This window comes from Meles meles, chromosome 1, assembly GCF_922984935.1.
Source record: "Meles meles chromosome 1, mMelMel3.1 paternal haplotype, whole genome shotgun sequence".
Lineage (NCBI taxonomy): Eukaryota > Metazoa > Chordata > Mammalia > Carnivora > Mustelidae > Meles > Meles meles.
Window position 1 is genome coordinate 9,912,149 of NC_060066.1, and position 22,854 is coordinate 9,935,002.

The 22,854-nt window shown below is 37.0% G+C and overlaps 1 protein-coding gene across 2 annotated transcripts in view; it reads right to left on the reverse strand.

The window, feature by feature from the left end:
- Positions 1-22,854, reverse strand: part of EFR3A (EFR3 homolog A) — a 124,325-nt gene that overhangs the window by 69,971 nt on the left and 31,500 nt on the right. Inside the window, exons 2-4 of one of the 2 annotated variants that reach the window (XM_046007310.1) lie at positions 5,966-6,042; positions 1,479-1,606; positions 210-360 (exon numbers count right to left, since the gene is read on the reverse strand). In XM_046007310.1, coding sequence (XP_045863266.1) covers positions 210-360; positions 1,479-1,606; positions 5,966-6,042 — 356 coding nt within the window. Of the gene's footprint in view, positions 1-209; positions 361-1,478; positions 1,607-5,895; positions 6,043-22,854 lie in introns of those variants that run through there. The other variant, XM_046007319.1, reaches the window with a different exon arrangement.

Below are 22,854 nucleotides of genomic sequence, written 5' to 3' on the forward strand. Positions count from 1 at the left end.
GCTCAAATGCACAACCTCAAGATTAAGTTGCACACTTTGCTGATGGGAAGAGCCAGGCACCCCTAGAGACAGTGTTCTAATCATCCACATTTGCATTGTTTGTCCACATCCCCTGACCAGAGCATTTGTTTTTTATCAGGTGAAAACATTCTAAGAAGAGATCAAGTCTAGATATGCTAATTAACCTGAAAGAGAACAGTTCTACTCACAGAATTTGTTCCAAGAACTTGAAGCTTTGGTTCCCCTGATTCTAGCAGCTTTGCTACCATATGAAGAAAGCTTTCTACAAATGGCTTGATGCTCTGAGAATGGCAAGCCATAAGAAGCTGGTCCAAAGCCTCCATAGCAATTAAAACATACCTAAGTATAAGAGAAAGATCATGTCAAAGGATTACTAGGTCTCCAAATTCTCTTAGGTGCTTCTTCATTGGGATAATTAAATGTAAATGCACAGAAAAGAAAAAGGCAAATTTAGTAGTTCCTAAGTGAAATCTTACTTCCCACAAACAGTAATGATCTTAGATTATATAATAACCCTCATACTGAAGTACACAGAAACTATACTGTACAACCACCACACTGTCTCCTTTCCAAACTCTTCTAAAGCTTAACATTAGCTTTGTGTATATTTTTCTTTGGAAACACGGACGTTTTCTATTCTCCAGATTTCTAACCATCTATCTTTGTATCTGACCCAAAAGAGTTACTATAAGCAATGTGCCTGAAGTTTCCAATATAATCTGTTTGTATTTGTAAATGAGTGTAAAAAACATCACCAGCAACAACAGAGTCTCATAAGGAAACATCTCATAAAATTAACCTTACAATTCATCAGATTTTAAAAATTAAAATTGATTTTCAATAACTTTGTTTCAATAACTGTAAGACTTGCTAAAATGTTTTAAGAGGTAACCATATGGAATTAGAGAAAACCAGTATCACTTGAAGAATGGAGTACTCCAAGAAACAAGGATCATAAAATGAATATGGAAAAGTCCTTATAATCCAAATTACCCAAGTTACTATTGTTCAAGCATAGAGAATGGAATATGAGGGCAGACCCTGATTTATAGGTAGGTATATAGCTAGCACAGCTCCAAATCAACATGCTTACATTCTCTGGGCCTCACTATCTAAGCCTAATGTTCTCTTTTATTATTCTACTGATAAGTAAAAACATTAAGGGAGTCAATTTCTATTCTTTCCATTAAAGAAATATTAGAATACCAAATATCAACGGATGCTTAAGCTAAAGGCAACTCTGTTAACTCACATGTCTACTCTTAAAACATGACCATCAGAAAAGTAATAAAACCTGCAAACATCTATACAGTATACAAATTTCCTTGTAAAACGTTACAAGGTTTTATCTTCCACATATCATCTTTGCATGAATTGATGACAAAAAAATGTACAGAATTATTTAACTTAGGAAGAATTTTCAGAGACATAGTATTAGCAGCAATTAGTTTTCTTACCCAGAACGATGTCTGACAACATCCCTGCTCAACCTTTCTGCTAAGTAAGAACCAATTCGGTCCAGTTTCTCTGGAGCAGATACTGCATAAAATGTCAATTTCTCCATGTCGGCTTTAACAAGGCCATCCTAAAAATAAGAACGGCAAGATAAATAGGCTATCTATATTTTCATAGTTATTTTTTACTTCTAAGCGTTGTTTGCTTCACATGTCCCCTTTTGGGTTTCGTGATTAATCTATTATTTATGCTGAACCTTTCTGGCTATAACCTCCTTACTGTAAATAGTCACAATTCTGAATATAGAATTTCCAGAAAGTTAAAGAAATGCCCTTATTCAGGAAGAATATTTAAAAGTACCTTCACAAGCAACGAATTATTCTAACACCTTCCTAAATAGAGAAACAGCTCAACTAACTACAATATGTAGGGAATGGGATATATTTTATTTATTTATATTTTAAAAGATTTTATTTGAGACAAAGAGAGAGTGTACAAGCAGGGGGAACAGCAGACAGAGGGAGAGGGAGAAGCAGGTTCCCCATGGAGCAGGGAACCCCATGTAGGGATTGATCCCTGAGCCAAAGGCAGACACTTAACTGACTGAGCCACCCAGGGACCCCAGGAATGGTTGTACTTTAGTGAAAAGGTCTCGAACAAATTTATTTCAATTTTAAAATTTTACACTGTTGTTAAGCCTATTTTACTCCTTTATATATACAACAGTGAACATGTTAAAATGATTCAAAACTTGTTGATATCATTATAAAGCCTTCTTTTAATTAATAACTGAGAGGGTAGTAAGAATTGCATGAACCTCTGCTTAGCCAACATATTAAAAAATAAGAAGAGGACCCCAGTGTGGGACTGGCAAACTTTCACTTGTCTCTGCCCTCTAAAAGGTGACAGGCCACAGGTCTTATGGTACTCCCCACTCTCAGACAACAAATCAATTATCAGCCTAAAACGTTTTGGTCATATATAGTCCAAGTTAACTAAAGCTATTTAGGATTGCTAGAGGAGATAGGAAGGGAGACAGAAAAATTATGTTAAATGATGAATCTACAACTAAAAAGTTTTAAAAATCTGCATTTTCACCTGGCCCCTCCATATTCTCTGGCTATTTTGCCACTGCTCCATCACCAATCTATTTTTTTTCTCCTCGGTTTTCCTCAAACTTGCTACTTTGCCACCTCTCTTCCCTCTCTGACATCAAATGAGCTCTTCTCCTTCTCAAAGATGGAAGTCATCAGATTAGGATTTACTGGCAAAAACATCCCTGCTTTCTCAGTGCCCTCTAAACCACTGGTTTTCCACCGCGCTAACTTCACTCCCCCAGGGCAATGACTGGAGACATTTTGGATTGTCAAAACTGGGCAGTGGGTGTACTAGTATCTGTAGTAGAGGCCTGGGAGGCGAATAAACATCCCACAATGCACAAGATAATCCAACAGCAAAGAAGTAACTGGATCAAAAGGTCAATAGAACCTGAAGAAACACTGCCCCATGCAAAATCAAAGTGCCCTATTTTTGGAGGACTTGTCTTGGAGAAATCAGTTCGCCTATGTTCTTGCTGTTTGCATTACATGGGCCAGGATCTGGCTCCATCAAATCAGCCTCTCTTTCCTGGTTTTTTTAACCTCTCCCTCTGTATTAGTTCTTCCACATCATTACTTAAATATGACGGCCTCTCATCCATTTTTTTTATTCCTAATTTTATTGAGAAAAAATTTATACACAATAAAATATACCTAAGTATATAATTTGAACTATGACAGTTGTTTATCAGTGAAACCACCACTAAAAAACAAGATACAAACATTTCTGTCATTTGCAAAAGATTCATCATGTCCTTTGCAGTGCATTTCTTCCTCTCCAGGCAATCACTGCTCTGCTTTTCAGCATTATCAACAGCAGCAAGTGACAGAATCATACAGTCTGTATGACTCCTCTCACTTAACTCACCTCTGCCTCGGGATGCTTCTCTAGCTCACCTGGGTAACTCCTACTCATCCTGCATGTCTCAATGCCCTCCAAAAAGCCTTCAATGCACCCTCCCAACATCCTTTCAAAAACTGGATAAGAGCCTCCTCCTATATGTTCCTTTACACTGTACTTGTCTTTATTATATTTTATCATTCTGTTTCTCACTCATTATCATATCATTGATATCATTGATATCATTGATATCATTGATATCATGATAATGATATCATTATCATATCATATCATATCATATCATATCATTATCATGAGTGTTTCTCACTCATAAGTAAATACTTGTCAAGCGCTAACTATGTGCCAGGTACTGTCATAGACACTAGGGAAGAAAGGGTGAGCAAAGAATTATATTAACTCATTTAATCCTCATGAGAATCTTATGAAATAGGCATTATTTGTCATTTCCATTTCATGATGAGAAACTGAGGTATCTGCCCAAGATCATAAGACTAGTAATTATTAAGACCTGGTTTGGTCCCCTCATTAGACCACTCTTTGAAGGCAGGAACTTAACATGTAGACCTCTGTACTCTGGGCAGTATGCCTGATCTATTTTGGATATACTACATGATTTTTTATTGTTGGTCAATAAATTAAAAACAACAAATAAGGTCAAAGGGTTATAACTGCCACATGTATGCAAGGTTTATATAATTTTTTTAAAATCTTACTTTAAAGATCTCCATTTGAACAAATCTTATCTAAATGCTTGGCAATCAATCAATATTTTGCAAAAATAAAGATTCTTTCTATAACCATTCTCTACCTGTCATTATTAACCTAATCTACCTGTCATCACTCCCATGGTCACAAATGTTCAAAACTCTCTCACTGCGTAGGAGTTAAAGTAGACACAGGAGAAGTTTTGTCTGTCACTCGCTTTCCTCCATAATCTGGCCTCCACCTTATCTTCAGTAAGTATGCCCCAGACTCCTCAGGACAGTGATCTGAATATTCAGTCTATTAAATGACATGACTGGAATTTCAAGTCAGAAATCGTGGTTAACATGATTACTACCCATTACTCTCTACAATGAGGCTATATAAACCTCCATTTGAAGGTTCTTAATCTCAAATGTACCCCTTGCTTTCTCTTGCATCCCTTGCCTTTTCTCTAGAGGCCCCTCACTTGCAACAAAGAGACTAATCTCACTTCTCCAGATGGCAACACATCCTTCAAAGCCCCGCAAACCTCATTTCCTCATAGAAGCTTCCCAGAGATTGCCAAACCACAGTAAAACCTCTCTGCTTTAAAGGCAAAAACTTTACCACCCGTTTTACTTAAAATTTTGCTTACTGACTTATGCCTTAGGATTTCACATTTAGTATGCTGTTGCTTCATGTCAGTCAATGGATGGAAAGCTACTAAAGACAGGTACCTTATCTTTGGTCTCAATCTGCCACAAATTATCCAGGCATCTGGAAGCCAACAGTATGTAACAGATTAACCTCTTCTAAATGGCTGAATGTTTAAATCAAATCTGATTAAAAATTAGATATTTCATATGTCATGAAATATATAGAAGTTAAGACAGCCAAAAGGTTTCTGTAATTGACTATATTTTATTTATTTTTTTGGCAAACATTTTTTTAATTTTTAAGTAATCACTACACCCAACACGGGACTCGAACCTATAGCCCAATGATAAAAAATCGTATCCTCTATGGATTGAGCCAGCCAGGTGTCATTTTAAAATAATTAAAGCTACATTTTAAAATAAAGCAATTAAACCCACCTAACATTTTGTTGTTGTTGTTCATATCCATTTAACACTAGACTAAAGGAATCTTGGAAAACCTAGGACAGTGCCAAACAAAATCATTCAAATCCAGTTCCTTTGAAAACAGTAATCTTCCATAATAAAGTAATGGCTATAAAAAATGTACAAGCATTTAAATGAAAAGAGAACAAACTGTCTGGGATATTATTCCTTTACTTCTCAATTCTCTTTTGAAAACTGTGTGGCCAAACTATTTACTCTTCAGATCTTAGCTTAGATTTCATTTCCTAAAGGCCTCTGTTCTCCAGGCCCACATTAGGCATCATTCTGACCTACTCCAGAAGCGCCCTGTACTTCATCTATTACAGTATTCTTTCACACAATACTGTAATTGCCAATTTCCTTATCTGTGAGCTAAGCGAGAGCAGAAAACCATGTCTGTGTTCACAGTTGTATTCTTAGCATTTCGTACAAGTAATCTGGCACTAGGTTCATAAATTTCTGAAAAGTATTACTTAAATATAGGAACCATCTAGACAAGAGAACACCATCTGTCTATCATTTCAAATGTACAGCTAATCTATAAAAAGGATCTGAAAATTAGACAAGCAAGCATGGGTCATTTTAAAGTAAAAAAAAATAGTACTGTACATGATGGGATTTAGGAGTAAAAGTAGAGAAATGAAATTAGGGAAACCTTAGGGAGGTCAGCAGGGGATAAGGATGGGTCAGCAAAGAGAAGGATCAGTAGATGTAGATCAAATTACTTTTGGATCTTCAGGGAATATGTTGTCCACCAGGCGTTTGTAGCGAGGACGCAGAGCAGAACAGCAGCAACACACTCCTGGTCAAAAAAAAAAAATAAAATCACAAAGTACAAAGATTATTCATACTGTAAACCTGACCTAGAAATTCAGATTCTGAATATTTATGAGTTACTTAAAAGAAAAAGAAAAACTGCAAATTGGCACTAATAGAAAACAGGAATGAGAATTCTATTACTGACTAAGAAATGAAAAATGTCCTCTCCCCTCCCCAAAGACACCAGGTCAAAGTGAATATGTTAATGAATTATTCCAAAATTCCAAATCAAATAGTTTAGGGGCGTGTGTGTGTGTACAGGTGTACCACACACACACACACACACACACACACACACACACCCTACCAAATTCACCCTATAAAGCAAATATCTATTCTGTACCCCCTTCACTTCCTTTCTAGTCTCATCTCCTACCACTTTCTGTATCCCCAGCCTTCCATTCTCATTTCCGGGCCCGATCCACTCACAGTTCCAGCCATAGTGGTCTTGAAGAACAATCTGCTCCCTTATTCCTGGTGAAAACAATTAATACGTCTATCTACATAATGCTTCATATGAAGAACTACACCAGAGGGGGAAACAACCTCAAAGGAAAGTCCAGGAATTTCAAAAATGCTCAAAGGCTGCTCTATATAGTTTCAGTTGTGGGTATCTTGTAAAGAGCAATGGATTGGGATCCAGAGTATCTGGGTTCATTCCAATTCTTTCACTTAAATGACTTAATTGTCTTGGGTAAAGCACATCAGTTATCTGGAAAGAACCATGTATGTGAGAGCAATTAGTTTCCTTGTCCTGCAAACTAGTAACAGGAATGCTGGTCTAGAGTCACTATAAAATTATTCCCATGATTTATGAAACTGGAGTATGTGTGTCTCTGTGTACATGTGCATTTGTATGTATTTAGAAACCAAAATATGTATGAAATACTGCTTCAGCTAGAAATGAAAAGAAACTCAGATCTAAGCAGACTTCTACTTGCAAGAGACAACTTTTCCAGACCTCACTTTGCTCATGAAATATGCACCATTTTTGCATATAGTCGTGTAACAAATGTCAACCAAGTGTCCAGCACTGACCGAAACAAAACTGAGTCCAGATCTGCAGTGGAGCAGAGTCCATAAAGTGATAAAAGCAAGAGAGACTTAAGATTTGTAGAGCATCTTTAGTGATCATAGAGCACTGTGCATATATAACATTTCTACAAAACGAGGAAGTATTCCTACCATTACTTTACAGGAGCGGGAAGTGCAGCAGAACTGACCAAGTAACTTACTCAACAGCATTGTCTGAGTGAGAACCCAGTATTTAATTCTGTAACCCCATGCTCTTCCCACAGCACCACAGATATTAGCGGTCAAATCAGTCAACATCTAACTATTTCATGTGTACTGATTACGTGCCTAATACCATGCTAGATGCCATAAATACAAAAAAGCTAAGAGATAAGATCTCTACCCTTGAGCTTATAAACTTATTAAAAAATAGGGAATTAATTTCAGCAATATATACTTGGTACTATGTGCTGATAATATAAAATGCTACCTATTGTTCAGGATGTTTTCTACTTTAACAGAAGAAAAAAAACTCCAAAGAGTTCAATGGAAAATTTTTCAGATTAAGGAACATCAAACTACTTGAACTCTTTTTAGAGTCCAAAAGAAAACACTGGTCCTATTATTAGAGGAAAAGAAGGGGCAGGCGAGGGAGAGAAAAGCCAAGTAAGCAAAAGTCATATTTCTCTGTCTACTACAACAAATATAAAAATACTTCAGATAAATATTAATAAACTGAAATAAATTAAAATCAAATATGTATTGAGTGGTTATTATGCAGAGCACCAAGCTAGGTAATGAAATGATGAAAAAAGCTTACAACCTGGTAAGAAGATTCAGATGAATGCTCTGGTAACACTAATGCAAGGCCAAATATAGTACATTCACATTGCTATCATGGCAAAGAGACCAGTAAGGGATGGAAAAACAACTCTTACTGCTTCAAGTTCCCTGTCAAAATGGTAAATTATGTTATTTTCAATAAGAAAAGATTCTTAATAGCTATTAAGTTTCACTTACATTGACACTTTGAGAAATCATACATTGCTTTTAGTTTAAAGAGGTTTTAGAAAAGATGTGAGCTTGGAATACACCCAGCTCCTACTTTCAGAACGCTTAGGTCTACTGAGAGAAACAGGAGTAAAAAGGAAAATACCAACAGGCAGTATGGGGTTAAAGGACAGGGTGACCCCCAAGGTCTCTTCCTGTCCAGCAGGTGGGCAGGTTACTTTATCTTAATATGCCTACGCTTCCTCATCAGTTATGCCTTCTTTGTACCTACTGGGAAAATTAAAAATGAAAAGGGTAACATATAGCAAGCATTCAATAAAATGGTAGCTATAGTAATGCAATAAGAGATACTACAAGGGGTAAGCAGAAGGTGTTTGAGGGCCCTAGGGATAATCTTCCTGACAGTAGGAAAACCTATGCTGTAAATGAAACATTTAAAAGTCACACCTGAAACTAATGTAACATTGTATGCCAACTACACTAGAATAAAAAAAAAAAAAATTCAACAAATTCTATATATGGTTCACAATAAGTTTTCAGAAATAGTATCAGTACCAGTTTGGGGGAGGGCAGTAAAATGTCATTTTCTGAGCATGATGTGTGTACCATTATACTACGTATTTTCCGACATCCCTCACTCATACACCAACTTTCTGAAGCAGTTACCATCATCTCCCTCTGATAAATGGGGAACAGGCTTAGGGAGGCCATCTGTCCAACATCACCCAGCTAATAAGGAGCAGAGCCCAGCCCACATCAGATGACTTCAAAGGGTAACTGCCATAACACATGCAAGTACTAGTCAATTTCTAAACTAAACATTTTTGCTCTCCACAAATCACCAATGACCACGACTGCAGGAGTGGGTCTGACTCACAGACTACAAATGAACTACCATGCAGGGAAGTAAATGATGACAGTGAGTTTCTCCAGAAAATCCAAAATGAAACAGAAACACCCTCCTGACTAGTTATTATCAATGAAAAGTTACCAACTGTAGAAAAGATACATGAAACTAGAATTAAAATCTTTCAATTTACTGAGATTTCTATAAAATGACCATATATTGGTGATAATCTAAAGTTAAAATGACTGTGGCATCAGTAATCACGAAAGAAACACTACTAGCTACTTTAAAGAGAATTCTGTAAACATTCTTGTAAACATCTTAAGAACAAGCAAAATGAAATCATTAGACCTACTCAGCCACAGAAATGGGGTTGACTCCCTTGTTGAAGTCAATTCATAGGGCTTGTCGAGTTCTGCTGCAGGAACTTGAATGTAGTCTTTCATGTTGTAAGAGACTATTTTCTAGTCAATCTTCCTGCTTCTAGATCCTTTTCCTACTGCTGAGGAAGTACCTAGTTCACTTGACTTGTAATTAATTAGCAGAGGGTACTAATGGACTGTAACTTATCTAACTGGTTGCTGACATCAAGTGTAAAGCTATCAAGAACTTGATAATATCCATATCAAATTCTGCTGCTAAGACCAAAGAGCTTAAACAAGAGACTACAAAAATGCATGTTGCTAGTTTACTAAAAGCAGATTTTCAGTTTAATAACATAGGAAAATAAGGCTACTTACACCTTTTTCCCTTAAACCATTCCTTCAATTCCTCCTCATCCTTGCTTCTAATCCCTCCCAACAAACTCATTTGAGCGCCAGACCACCCTATTTTTGACCACTTTCCAACTTTTTCTTTCCAAAGGACTAAGCATATCACAGAATGCCTCAAGCAACTGGCAAGTCTGAGCAATCAACAGGAATTCTTCCATTACATCTAATTCTAGTATATAAGGAGAAGGAAGTCCACTATTCTCCTGGAGTGGGTGGAATTCAGAGCTTTGCTTATGCTACGCCAGTACAAACAGCAAGTCTCAAGTGGGATAACTATAGAAAAATGGAACATGGGCACCACTGGAAACAGAAAAATTAACCCCCAAAAAGTAACAAGCTACATATTAAAGTAATGTAGAGGCAGGCCACGGAGCACTCTCATTAATGGGCCTTCTGAGTACTACCTCTCTACCTACCTTTCAGCGTTAGGGGTCCTAAATCCATATACATATGCAGTGCCTACAATGCAGAAGCCATGTAATGCATTTTTTTTTTTTAGCAAATTTTCCATATTTCTAAATTAACCATTTCTTCTTTAAAGATACCCAAGATAATTTCTTCTCCATAGTTCCCCTACCATTATTCTCAAGGGGATTCATCCATGTCTCCTGGTCCTCATCTCAGGCAGGAATGAGCTGTACTGACCTCTGGCAACCTCCTTCTTCTTTGATGGTAAGGTGCTAAAATTAATTTCCATCCACCCTGGCCCCCAGAGGCATTCACAGTAGCAGTTGAGTAGCTGCACAGAAAACCTCACAGCTGAACTGAAAGTATGATGAATCAGGCACAGGAGTGCACAAAGGTGCTGGGAGAATTCTGCTTAATGGGCCAGTACTCTAAGTTGTTGGCCCACCGGTAAGTACTTCTAGTTTGTGATAATATTTGCTTTTCTATGCAACTCTGAGTGTGGGGGGCTGGATAATTAATAAAGACTCCTTTTAAAATAAGCTACTTATATTTTCAATAAACTATATAATCTAATCATAAGTTAAATCTGACTGGAAATATTAAAGTCTCCCTTATTAAACTATTAATGTCTCTATTATTTAAGACCAATACAGCATTGGGTACTTGGGATAAAACTATCTTCTGAAACAAAAATAAGTTACTAACACTGTCACTGGAGCTGAAGAACACTCAGATCTATTATGGGAACCAACTGTATAACTTTAAATTAGGTTTATTTCATGATTTGTAGAAAGAGAATATAATGGTATCTGTATCTTCTACACAGCAATTATCTCAATTCTTACAAGTAATATATTGGGAATTCACTGCTGTATTTAGGGCTTACTAAACTTCATACTTTTATTTTTTTTGAAGATTTTATTTATTTGACAGACAGATCACAAGTAGGCAGAGAGACAGGCAGAGAGAGAGGAGGACGCAGGCTCCCCGCTGAGCAGAAAGCCCCATGCAGAGCTCGATCTCAGGACCCTGAGATCATGACCTGAGCCGAAGGCAGAGGCTTAACCCACTGAGCCACCCAGGTGCCCCATAAATTTCATACTTTTAAATTGGAATGACTGATTATAGGATTTTGGCTCTTTATACCTTCACTGTATATTTCTACAACTGTAACAATTTCTTATACTTATTTATAAACATGTCTCCCTTTACCACTATGATATGAGTCCCTCCAACATAAAGTCCATATATCTTATTCATTGTTGTGCATGTCTGGTATATACTAGACATTTAAATGCTTTTTCATTAAATGAAGACCCAAAGTTCACTGACAGATTAAACAGATTTAATATCTGCTCTGATATGTGCTATAAGAATAAAAATAATCATCAAGAAAGTACACTGTCCACCACAAAACACTAAATACCAGAATAGGATTTCTCTGACAAACAGAAGAAAATGGCAACTGAATCACTTTAAACAATTCATGTTTTATTTTTAGGCCTAATAGAGGCCATCCGTAATCAAGGTGAAAAAGGACAGACTATTTTTTCTCCTGGAAGATTTTAAAAATTCATCACTCTGACAACTATAGTTCTATGGTATCCTGAATCCTGGAAAAATGAGCATCACATGTATTTTCCCCATGGTTAAAATTAGAAGTCAAGTTACTTCTTCAGCTAGTGTTAGAACAATACAATTAGAAGGATTCAGTAATATTACTGTCCCACTTATATATATCCCTCCCAAGTACCAGAAGCTCAATACAGAAATATACATATACACATACATGTACTGCTATATATAAAGTCTATAATACAGATGTTATTCCTGTACTTCCAACATGTATACAGCCACTGTGTGAAGAACTACAGAGGATTAACAAGGTAACTATCTACTTAAAAAGACAAAGGTTTAAAAAGTGATTTTGAAATAAGATTTGCACAACATCTAAGAACAAGGGATATCCAATGTATCGAGGTCACCCACAGAAGTTCAAAAGAGAGAGAAAGCACTTCTAGCTCAAGTGAAGCAAAAGGTAATTATCAAGTAAAGGTTTTACAAAGGACACAGGATTTGAGCTAAGCGCTCCCATGAAGAACAAATACACTGAACTTTATTATGAAGATAAACTGGGGACAGGGAAGGGCAATTACAGTCAGATGGAACAATGCAAACATCACTATGGAGGATGACACCTGGAAAAAACAAAATGCGTTTTCTAATGGCCCACAGCTTGAAAAGGAAGGAACGTGGGAGGTGGCACAAAGGAAGCATCAAAAGCATTTGGTGACTAATTAGATATGGGGTCAAAGAAACAAGAACAAAGTAGTCTTATCTTTAGGAAAGTGTTCCTTTTAGGAGGATTTTAATCCATTAGAGGAATATTTTATTACACGATTCTTTCCACTTGTAATTCTATACCTCCTCTCCTTTCGTTCTCAATTTCACTACTTGTTCTTTATTCCCAGGCACATAAACTTTATGGAAAAAGAGGACAACGAAGGCAATAAATGGAACTAAAACTTCAATCCTATTTTTTAAAAAGATGCTCCTTCCATTACATTGCAATATTTGACCGTACAACAGGCAATATGCAGACAAATCCCTGATATACTTTCAAAGCCACACGGAGATACGTAACGGTCTTCAGGGGGAAAAATGCTTTCTTCTGAGTCAAAAAGTGACTGGTCTATACTCAACATCTGTTTACCCCCACTATCACAATTTTTAAAGAAAAGTAAGTATTAGACATTGTCCTACTTAGTCAACTTATAGATTTATACTTAATTTAATTTTACAGTATACTATCATACTTAAATATAACTCAACAGTTACCCAAAACAGAAACAATAAAATAAAGAATAATCCTGGCTTTCAGAAAATATAATTCTGCATGATTCCATCTGAAAATCTTCTGGAATCATCATATAGAACTGAAAGTATCACGAATATTAAAATCAGAAATACAATTCTCTATTCATTTCATCTGACATTGGCTTAAACAACAAATAAGAAAGGATCCAATGGATGACAGAAACCAGAGCTGCAACCAGGTGAGAAAAGTACTCCTACCTACCGGTCTCCACCACAGTTTAGACGTAACCCGTGGTTCATCCCCACTTCTAAGACTGTACGTATCCCTGGACTCTGTATGCCACAAACCTTCTTCAAATGTGCTCAGGTGGCAGTCTTGGAAAGGGAGTACAGCACTCCTGTGTCCCAATTTCCAGAGGTAAGTAATTAGACAAGGCAGAATTGTAAAGTGAAATGGTATGTGATTCCCTTATTTAATATATAAAAAGCTGACTACATATCTTCTGTGATCATGTCAATAGTATCTTAAAGAACTATAAAAAGAGAGGCATCTGGATGGCTCAGTTGGTAAGTATCTGACTCTTGATCTCAGTTCAGGTCTCTATCTCACAGTCCTTGAGTTCAAGCCCCATGCTGGGGCTCCATGCTGGGCATGGAGATTACTTAAAAAAAAAAAAAAATTATAAAAAGTATCACGTTTTCTGCATGTATAAATGTTTAAAAGAGAACAAATAGTATGTGAGCAACAATCTTCTTCATCCGAACCATGGTACTGCTCTACGAATATTTACTTTGCATAATTAATAGGTTTCAGAGGAGGGGAGAATTATAGAGTGATTGAAGACATATTTTAAAAATCATGATTAAGAGGGAGAAAAATAAGAGGACGGGCAAAAGGTAAATCAGACTACAGAGAACTTACAATGGAACTGGGAAAGTAAAATACTAAGCACTGATGTGTTTTAAGAGTCTTATTTAAACCATAGTCTAACAAAGACTCTAGCTGACCCCAAAACAACAGTAACAACAACAACGAAACCCTAATTGTCAAAAGGAGATTGAATGTTCAACTAGGGAAATATGTGGCCAAGTCATTATGGGTTCTGACAGTTTTCATCTCTGGAGTATATTTCAACAAATTGAGAGCTGAAGCTCTCCTACAAAAACTTACTTTCCACTTCTTAGAGCAAATCTTGGTAAATACACAACAAAGACGGACAAAAAGTACAGGAGCATCTTACTGTAAGAAGGAAAGGTATTCTTCAAAGATAAACAGAAATGGAAATCTAGGTATATCTAAAGGACTAATGACAAGTTCCTTTAATTTGGAAGATGACAAAAGAAACTACAGTTACAACTTTCCTTTAGTTAGAATCTCTTGAAAAGAACTCTTAGCAGTAACGAGTATTCACAAAAACCACGGAATACTGATTGGCTTTTATGCCTTTTTGAAACTGTTTTTGTTCCATCAATGCCTACACATAAGCAAATGGCCCAGGAATTCTCACCCATTTAGAAACCATTCTAAAAGAGCAAAAATTCTTCGAAACAGCCAAAACATTGTGCAGTTTAAAAATTAAGATTAAAAGGGACGACTGAGTGGCTCGGTGGGTTTAGCCGCTGCCTTCGGCTCAGGTCATGATCCCAGGGTCCTAGGATCGAGTCCCACATTGGGCTCCTTCCTCGGTGGGGAGGCTGCTTCTCTCTCTGCCTCTGCCTGCCACTCTGCCTCCCTGTGCGCACTCACGCTCGCTCTCTCTCTCTCTCTCTGTCAAATAAATAAAATCTTAAAAAAAAAAAAGATTAAAACAAATTAAAAATTCCACATAAAAACACAAAAGTTCTCATTAAAAATAAAGATGCTATTAGTGTTTCTGGAAGGGGATGCTGGAACATGATGTTAACACCACAAAGATAAGCCTGCAAAAGCGAGAAGGGCCTCTATGGTGAAGTGAAGGCAAGAACTCACTTTGCAAATCACTGATTTAGATGCTTCTGAGGTCCAGAAGTGCTTAATACTTGAGTATCTTCAGATTGACTAAAGATGCTATTAATAATAATTATGCCCAGACCAGTGGTAGATCTGTCCCAGGCAACCCAACTTACTCTTTCAGAGTGAGTACTGGGACATGTCTAAGGGCACCTACAAAGTAGTCAGATTTCCAATTATAGCTAAAAAATAAGGAAAAAGCAGCAAAAATCCAGTGAAGAAAGATAAAAAGAAATATAAGAGGAAAAGAAGAAACAGAAGACTAGTAAAAAAAAAAAAATAGAGCATACCTAGCTTTAATTTTTCTCATATATGATAACTACGACCTTAATATATCATCAGTTGCAATAATTTTTGTATAAAGCTCATTACTGATAAATTCCCTGTCCATTTATAAATGTTTTATAAGATGTCTATTACAGTCAACATACTAAGCTAGGCATTGTTGAGATGTTATTCACAAAATTGGCTTCTAACATCCAGACATAAATAAATGCAAGAGAGGCACCTGGGTGGCTCAGTCATTAAGTATCTACCTCTGCCTTTGGCTCAAGCCATGATCCTAGGATCCTGGGATGGAGCCCCACATCGGGCTCCCTGCTTGGCCCTCTCCCACTCCCCTGCTTATGTTCCCTCTTTCACTGTCTCTCTCTCTGTCAAATAAATAAAATCTTTATAAATAAATAAATGCAAGAGTATAAGAAATCAAAGTTACAGAAAAGAAGGATTTTTTCACTAAAAACAACAGACAGATGCAAACCAAATCATAATTAGCAGCAAGTGAGTGAATTCACCCTCATTATATATACCCAATTATGGTGATTTTTCCACAAAACTCCATGAAAAGTTTTCACGAAACTTTTCCACGAAACAATTACCACCATCCTCAATTTCCCTAACAAAGTCAATATTCACAGTTTTCTTCTGTGTCAATGTGTTTATTGTCTTCATGAAGTTACCTCATAAGAAATCCTACATAAACAATGCTTCCATAGTACAATCAATGCTTTTCTTAGGGTGCTTTATAAGCCATCTGAATAACAGTCTCCTGGAGTATTTTTTAAAATATTTTATTTATTTATTTGACACAGAGAGAGAGAGAGATCACCAGCAGGCAGAGAGGCAGGGAGCAGGAGAAGCAGGCTCCCCGCTGAGCAGAGAGCCTGATGTGGATCTCTATCCCAGGACCCTGAGAACATGAGCCAAAGGCAGAGGCTTAACCCGCTGAGCCACTCAGGCGCCCCTGGAGATTTTTTTTTTTTTTTTTTTTTTTTAAACTAAACATTCTCTGGTCCCACCCAGGAACTTCTGAGTCAATCTTCAGAGATGGATACCAGAATTTCTATTTCTAAAAATCACCATGGCTTCCTACTGTGACCCTCATGCACATCCAAATTTGAGAACCACCGCTCTAGAGAACCACTCCCCTCATATCATAAGTTAAAGAAGCATATGACTTTTTCTAACTGTGTACTTTAGGTACTTGGGACATTGTCCTTACCTAAGTTATGCAACAGACAAAAAGTTGTAATACAGGCTGCACCTGAAGATCTCCTAATACATTACAGTGAATGAATCATATAAAGCACTAAACACAATGACAGAAATGATAAATGCGAGGGCATTTGGAAACCATTTCACAAAAGATGCTGCTGACATGATAAAGACCTATCACTGCCAACAATGAGCCAGTGTCTGTGGCTGAGGTCTCCAGAATTCCCTCATTACTCTGAAATGCTGCCACCATAGCTCCCTGTGGACTAGATTTTCTAAGTAACTCATATAAATGAATACTTGGCAGACCCATGCTTGAAATAAATCAGGGTGACACACTAAATGGCCTTGAAGATCCTAAGTACTGCAAGCAAAGGAAAAGAAATGATCGTGATCAGGCTTTGCAAATTTTCTGTATAACTAACAAGACCTTTGAAATTTTCCCATGAAAGACTGTTGTGGTATGCTTCCCTGTATTTTATGTCACTGTGTCCTTAAAATTACCATAGTCCTCAGAATTATTTTACATGAAACAAGTAGAAAAATAGCTATATAGTTTGTAAAAACGATTCTATTCTCTTCTCCCCACCTTTTCTAGAAAAGACTTCTATTACAAGAAAGAATGACTTTTTTTTACTGGTGAGTCCAGATGAAGGAACTGAGCATGCCCTACAACAATAAGCCCCCAATCTCTACCCTTTGCACACTTCCTTACACAATGCCCAGAACATAATGAGTGCTCAATATCTATTTGTTGAATGAATGAACAAATGAACCCTTAAGGGTTTCTTTTTCAGATTTGCTTTCTGCAAGTCACTCTTTCTGCTTCTATGTGGTAAGTGTATTTGGGTCAGAAGCCAGTCTCTATGTGGCCACAATGGGGTTATGAAGTTGGGAGTCAGGATATTCTCCTTGAAGAAGGCTGGGTAAGTATGTTTGCTCTGCCAACCTGGGATGTCCCTTAGACACGCTGTTGAAAAGTCTAGATCTGGATGACAAATAGCCCTTGACAAAAGTCATCTCACATTCTCCAACCCAGCTTTATTAGCAACAAGGCTAGTATTTTAACTGGCATTAGATTGATTTTTACATTTCTCTCAGTTGGTTCCAAACTCAGAAGTGGACAAGGGTGTACTGCAGCCCTCTTAAATAAATCAACAAACACCTATACCTCAGAAAATACATCTGATTGGGAAAAGCTCATATACCCAATCACATTTATTCTTTTTAGTCCTTAATAAGAAGACTGCAAGCCCTAGGCTGAGTGCAGAGTATACAAACCCAGGTCACAGTCTGTGGCCTCCAGCAGCTCATGATATGGTGTTGGAAGGTAATCACACAGAAAACTGTAAATCTGTGTGGTAACAGCTATGGTGCACCAGGATGCTCTGGGAGAAGAGTAGCATAATACCTAACCTTCCTCCAAGAAGTAGTAACTAAGTCTTGAAGAAAAACTAGGAATTGGGCCAAGAGAAAAGGATTATCAATCCAGGTAGAAGGAGCCAAATATATATATATATATTTTTTTTTTTAGAGAGGTCTTTTTTTTTTTTAAAGATTTTATTTATTTATTTGACAGAGAGAGAGATCACAAGTAGGCAGAGAGGCAGGCAGAGAGAGAGGAGGAAGCAGGCTCCCTGCAGAGCAGAGAGCCCGATGTGAGGCTCGATCCCAGGACCCTGAGATCATGACCTGAGCCGAAGGCAGCGGCTTAATCCACTGAGCCACCCAGGTGCCCCGAAGGAGCCAAATATATTAAAGCTCTGAGGTTTCAACAAGTTTATGTTTTTAATTTGGAAACATGCATAAAGTTCTGCAGCCTCAGAGAAGGCTAGACAAACCTGCAGGAAGCAGACCTGGAAAACCAACCCAATGTAGATGGTAAGAGGAAGGAGGAGTCAAAATAACAAGGCGATGGGACAGTTCAGAGAAATGACTGGATGGTGCTGTCACTGACCAACAAGGAACAGAGAAAGATACATTTTGGGGTAGGAGGAGGGTATCAAAAAGGAGAGAAGAGAATTCCATTTTGCAAGCATTCAATGACAACCTGAAAGTAGGAGATCCCTAGTAGGCAAGTGATCTAGACCAGAAATATAAAGTTAAGAACCAAAAACATATAAGCCATAGCAAAGCAGCTAGTTGGGAATCACCAAAGACAAATAGGAGGGAATTAGGGAGAACGCTGGGGAAAGTAAACATGTAAGAGATCAATCAGCAGAGGAAGAAGTGGAAGAGAAGACAACTAAAGAAACAGAAAGAAAACTGTAAAAGAATAGTATTAGAGGGGCACCTGGGTGGCTCAGTGGTTAAAGCGTCCAACTCTTGATTTTGGCTCAAGGTCATGATCTCAGATTCTTGATATCAAGCCCCCTGCTGAGCAGGGAATCTGCTTGAGATTCTCTCTTCCTCTCCTTCTACCCCACTTTCTGTGTGTACCCATTGTCTCTCTCACTCTCTAAATAAATAAATATTAAAAAAAAAAGAATAGTGTTAGAAAAACAAAGGGGTTTTCCAAATCTTGTACCTTCTACAAAAGTACCAATTACATAAATAAAAGAAATAAGGACTTCAAACAATACTCCAAAAAGGAATTATTTTTAAAACAAAAAAATCTCGGATTTAATGGTAATGTGAATTAAAATTTCATGATGGATTAAATATTTTGACAAAAAATAAATCATAGCAGTGACAGTTTCAGAATATCCAGTCTGAAAATCACTGTTCAAGAGACTCTATACTTAATATGGGAGAAAAAGAAACTGATCACAGTTTATGATTATAGGTTCTTACTAAAAACGACAGATAATACAAAATAGCCCCTATAAAGATCTAGTAATATTTTGCTACCATTTTAATCAGTTTTTAGAAAGTTACATATCTACTTAAACTATAGAACTAGATTATGTTCTATAATTTTGATTAAATAATGAAGGATAAAATTATTGACTAAAATGAGATCATCACAAAACTACAGTTCTACTAAAATAAAGATCAGAAGAAGAAAATTTTACATCTGTGGAATCCCTATCCTTCATCTGGCACTTGGTGTTGAACGTATAACAACAACAGAGATTTCTTTTTACAAGATCAAGAACGATGCACTGGTCTTACTCTGTTTTTTTGTTTGTTTGTTTGTTTGTTTTTTTTGGAGGGGGGTGGCACTGATCTTATTCTAATAATAGATACATTTTAACAAAAGTTCCACATTTGGGAATTTTTCCAAGACAGACATTCAAAGAACATTTTAACTGTTTCCTATGACTACTAAACCAAGCAAATTAGGTTTATAAGGTGCCTTCTACATGTAAGGTGCCAGAAATGCAAGAGGCATATATTCACTCAATCTAGAAAGGTAAGATTCAAAAAAAATTCTAGTTGTTGTGCTGTATTTTTCATCAACAAAGACAATTTTAAGACTGTGGTTACAAAACTACTGTCAGTAATGTTTGGGAAGTTATGATGAACAGGAAGTTCTACAAGGCTGGGAGCTGACAAGGCTCGCACAGCTTTGCAATCTCACATCCATGACTGTTCTCTCACTTGTTCTCATGTGTTGCTGTAGTTCGAGTTTCCTAAAACCGGGGCTGTATCTTACTCATTTACCTAACAGAGCTCCTTTTTCCTTTCTATTCAAATAATGAACAAATAAAAGATCAATTTCCAATAAGCAGAGATCAAAAGCACAAATCAATAAACACCAACCATAAACAAAATTATAAATTAACTAAAGATTTGTGAGGGTTTTGTTTTTGTTTTTTAAGATTTTATTTATTTATTTGACAGACAGAGATCACAAGTAGGCAGAGAGGCAAGCAGAGAGAAAGGGGGAAGCAGGCTCCCTGCCAAGAGAGAGCCGGATGCAGGGCTTGATCCCCAGACCCTGGGATCATGACCTGAGCCCAAGGCAGAAGCTTTAACCCACTGAGCCACCTCGGCACCCCTAGGATTTTGTATTTTTAAGTAATCTCTACACCCAACATGGGGCTCGAACTTAAAACCCCCAGATCAAGAGTCACATGCTCTACTAAGCCAGCCAAGAGCCCAATTTGTGAGTTCTTAATACACCTATTCTGGTTCCAAGACTATGTTTCACTAAAAGCCATTTTATTTTGTGTGAGTATATGCAGGACCACCTAAAACCAAGGTTATGTCATATGATTTTGGTGACCATGTTTACTTCTGTGTCTAAAGCCACACTGGCACCAAGTTAATCATATAAAGTAAGAATATTAAATTATTGATACAGTATTTTTCAACTTAGGATGTAAGAACATTGTCAGGGTCAGAAATTTCAACCTGGGGAAACACAAACCTAGAAGATTTCTAATCACTGCCACAAACCTCTGAATTTAGCTCTAACAATTCTATAGGCTGGATACAGAAAAAGCAATATTCTGCAAGTCACATCTTCAAAAGCATTAGTAAATTAACATATATGAAGAAGAGGGCACACTTCTTCTCACGGTTCCCTTCCCCAGGCAACCTACTCACCCTCCTGCCTCAGCCTGGCACTGGTCATCAAGGAAGGTGCTGATGACCACCTGATGCTGAGCAGAGCCCACTCTTCTCTGCCATCACAAGCACCACTACGTGTTTAAGGGACCTAGGGATCCGTTTCTCCTAGAGGTCTATAAACTCAAGGACAGGCTGTGGTTTACTCATTTCTGAAAGACTTGGAGGGTGAAAGATTTTGAAAGGTAAGGATTCAGAAATGTATAAAAAGCAAGCCTACAGTGATACACATTTTTCCTTAATGTGAAAACAAAATGAAATCTTGGAAATTTGAGAGTCCTCTCTGATAAATCAGAATCAAAAAATCTTTAAGACTGTATCAGTTGTAGTCAAAATGCTACAACAGAAAAAGCATTTGACCTGCACTTAAAATACATAAAAATTGAAAGTGGATATCACAGAAACTTACTGTTATGTTTCTTGAGCTGTAGAGGAAGTAAATTTTGACAGCAGGCAGGTATACAGCTTCAAAAGAATTTTTAGTATTTGGCACCATGTGTATGCCATGATACTTCATTTTGCAGTACTGCGTCACAACAGACCTTTAAGGCTTTGATTTCATGATCATAAGGTACTAATACATTTTTACTCTCTCAAGTTTGATCATTGTTGAAATGTGGTGCTATATTATTAAAAAAAAACACTATCACAGTCTATTGATCTTAACTATATCAGTATATATATATATATTTATAAAGAAGTTAAACTAGAAATCACAGAAGAGACAAACTGGCCTTTTAAAATCAACAGAATATATTCTGGAACTCTGACTAACATACTGCAATCTGAGGTCAATAACTTAAGCCACTGAAACAGCCATTAGAATATTTGAACGAATGCTCCATTCTGTACATTTCATGATTTTTAAAGCATGCATAATTTTTAAGCCATACCGTGTATCAATCTTACACTGGTATGTTTATTGTAAACATTACTGTTCTTTGTCTTAATAGCAAAATCTGAGGAAAGAGAGAGATGATCTACAGATTTTGTGTGTTCTAAAGTTCCTTCAGTCGAAGGGGTGCCTCACTGGATCAGCTGGTGGAGCACATGCCTCCTGATATCGAAGTTTTTAGCTGAAGCCCCACACTGGGGGTAGAGATTACATTAAAAAAATAAAATCTTTAAAAAAAAATTATAGGGGCGCCTGGGTGGCTCAGTGCGTTAAAGCCTCTGCCTTCGGCTCAGGTCATGGTCCCAGGGTCCTGGGATCGAGCCCCCATCAGGCTATCTGCTCGGTAGGGAGCCTGCTTCCTCCTCTCTCTCTGCCTGCCTCTCTGCCTATTTGTGATCTCTGCCTGTCAAATAAATAAATAAAATCCTAAAAAAATAAAAAATAAAAAATAAAAAAATTATAAAGTTACTTCTGCTACAGAAAACAAACCATTTATTCCTTAGAACTTTTCCATTCAGATTTTTGCAAAAGAGTATTTATATTCTTTTTAAGTTTTTCTGTTTTCTATTTAACAACTTTGAAATCAAATTTCTTTATATCATTTCTACATAATTCTCTGCATGCTCTTCATCACACTTTAGTGGTCAGAAATGGGATACAACGCATTGACTGCCTGCAAGAGCTAAGTAGGTATTTTACTGTGAACTAAAGAGTGGTTTGCCTTGCTTCATGGATTCCACAAAAATGAACCAATGTGGGTTTGACTAACTGTATACATGGACTGTAGGAGGGTGTATTTGAAAGCTGCTAAATGTAATTCGTAAGAATTAACAAAATCCTTCCTTCCTTTAGTTAAAAAAATGTTTATGTTGAAAGAAGTTGCTGTGGCTGATATCCATTTATTGAAGAGACTGTCTTTTTTCCACTGTATATTTTTCCTGTTTTCTCGAAGATTATTTGACCATAGAGTTGAGGGTCCATACCTGGGCTCTCTACTCTGTTCCACTGATCTATGTGTCTGTTTTTGTGCC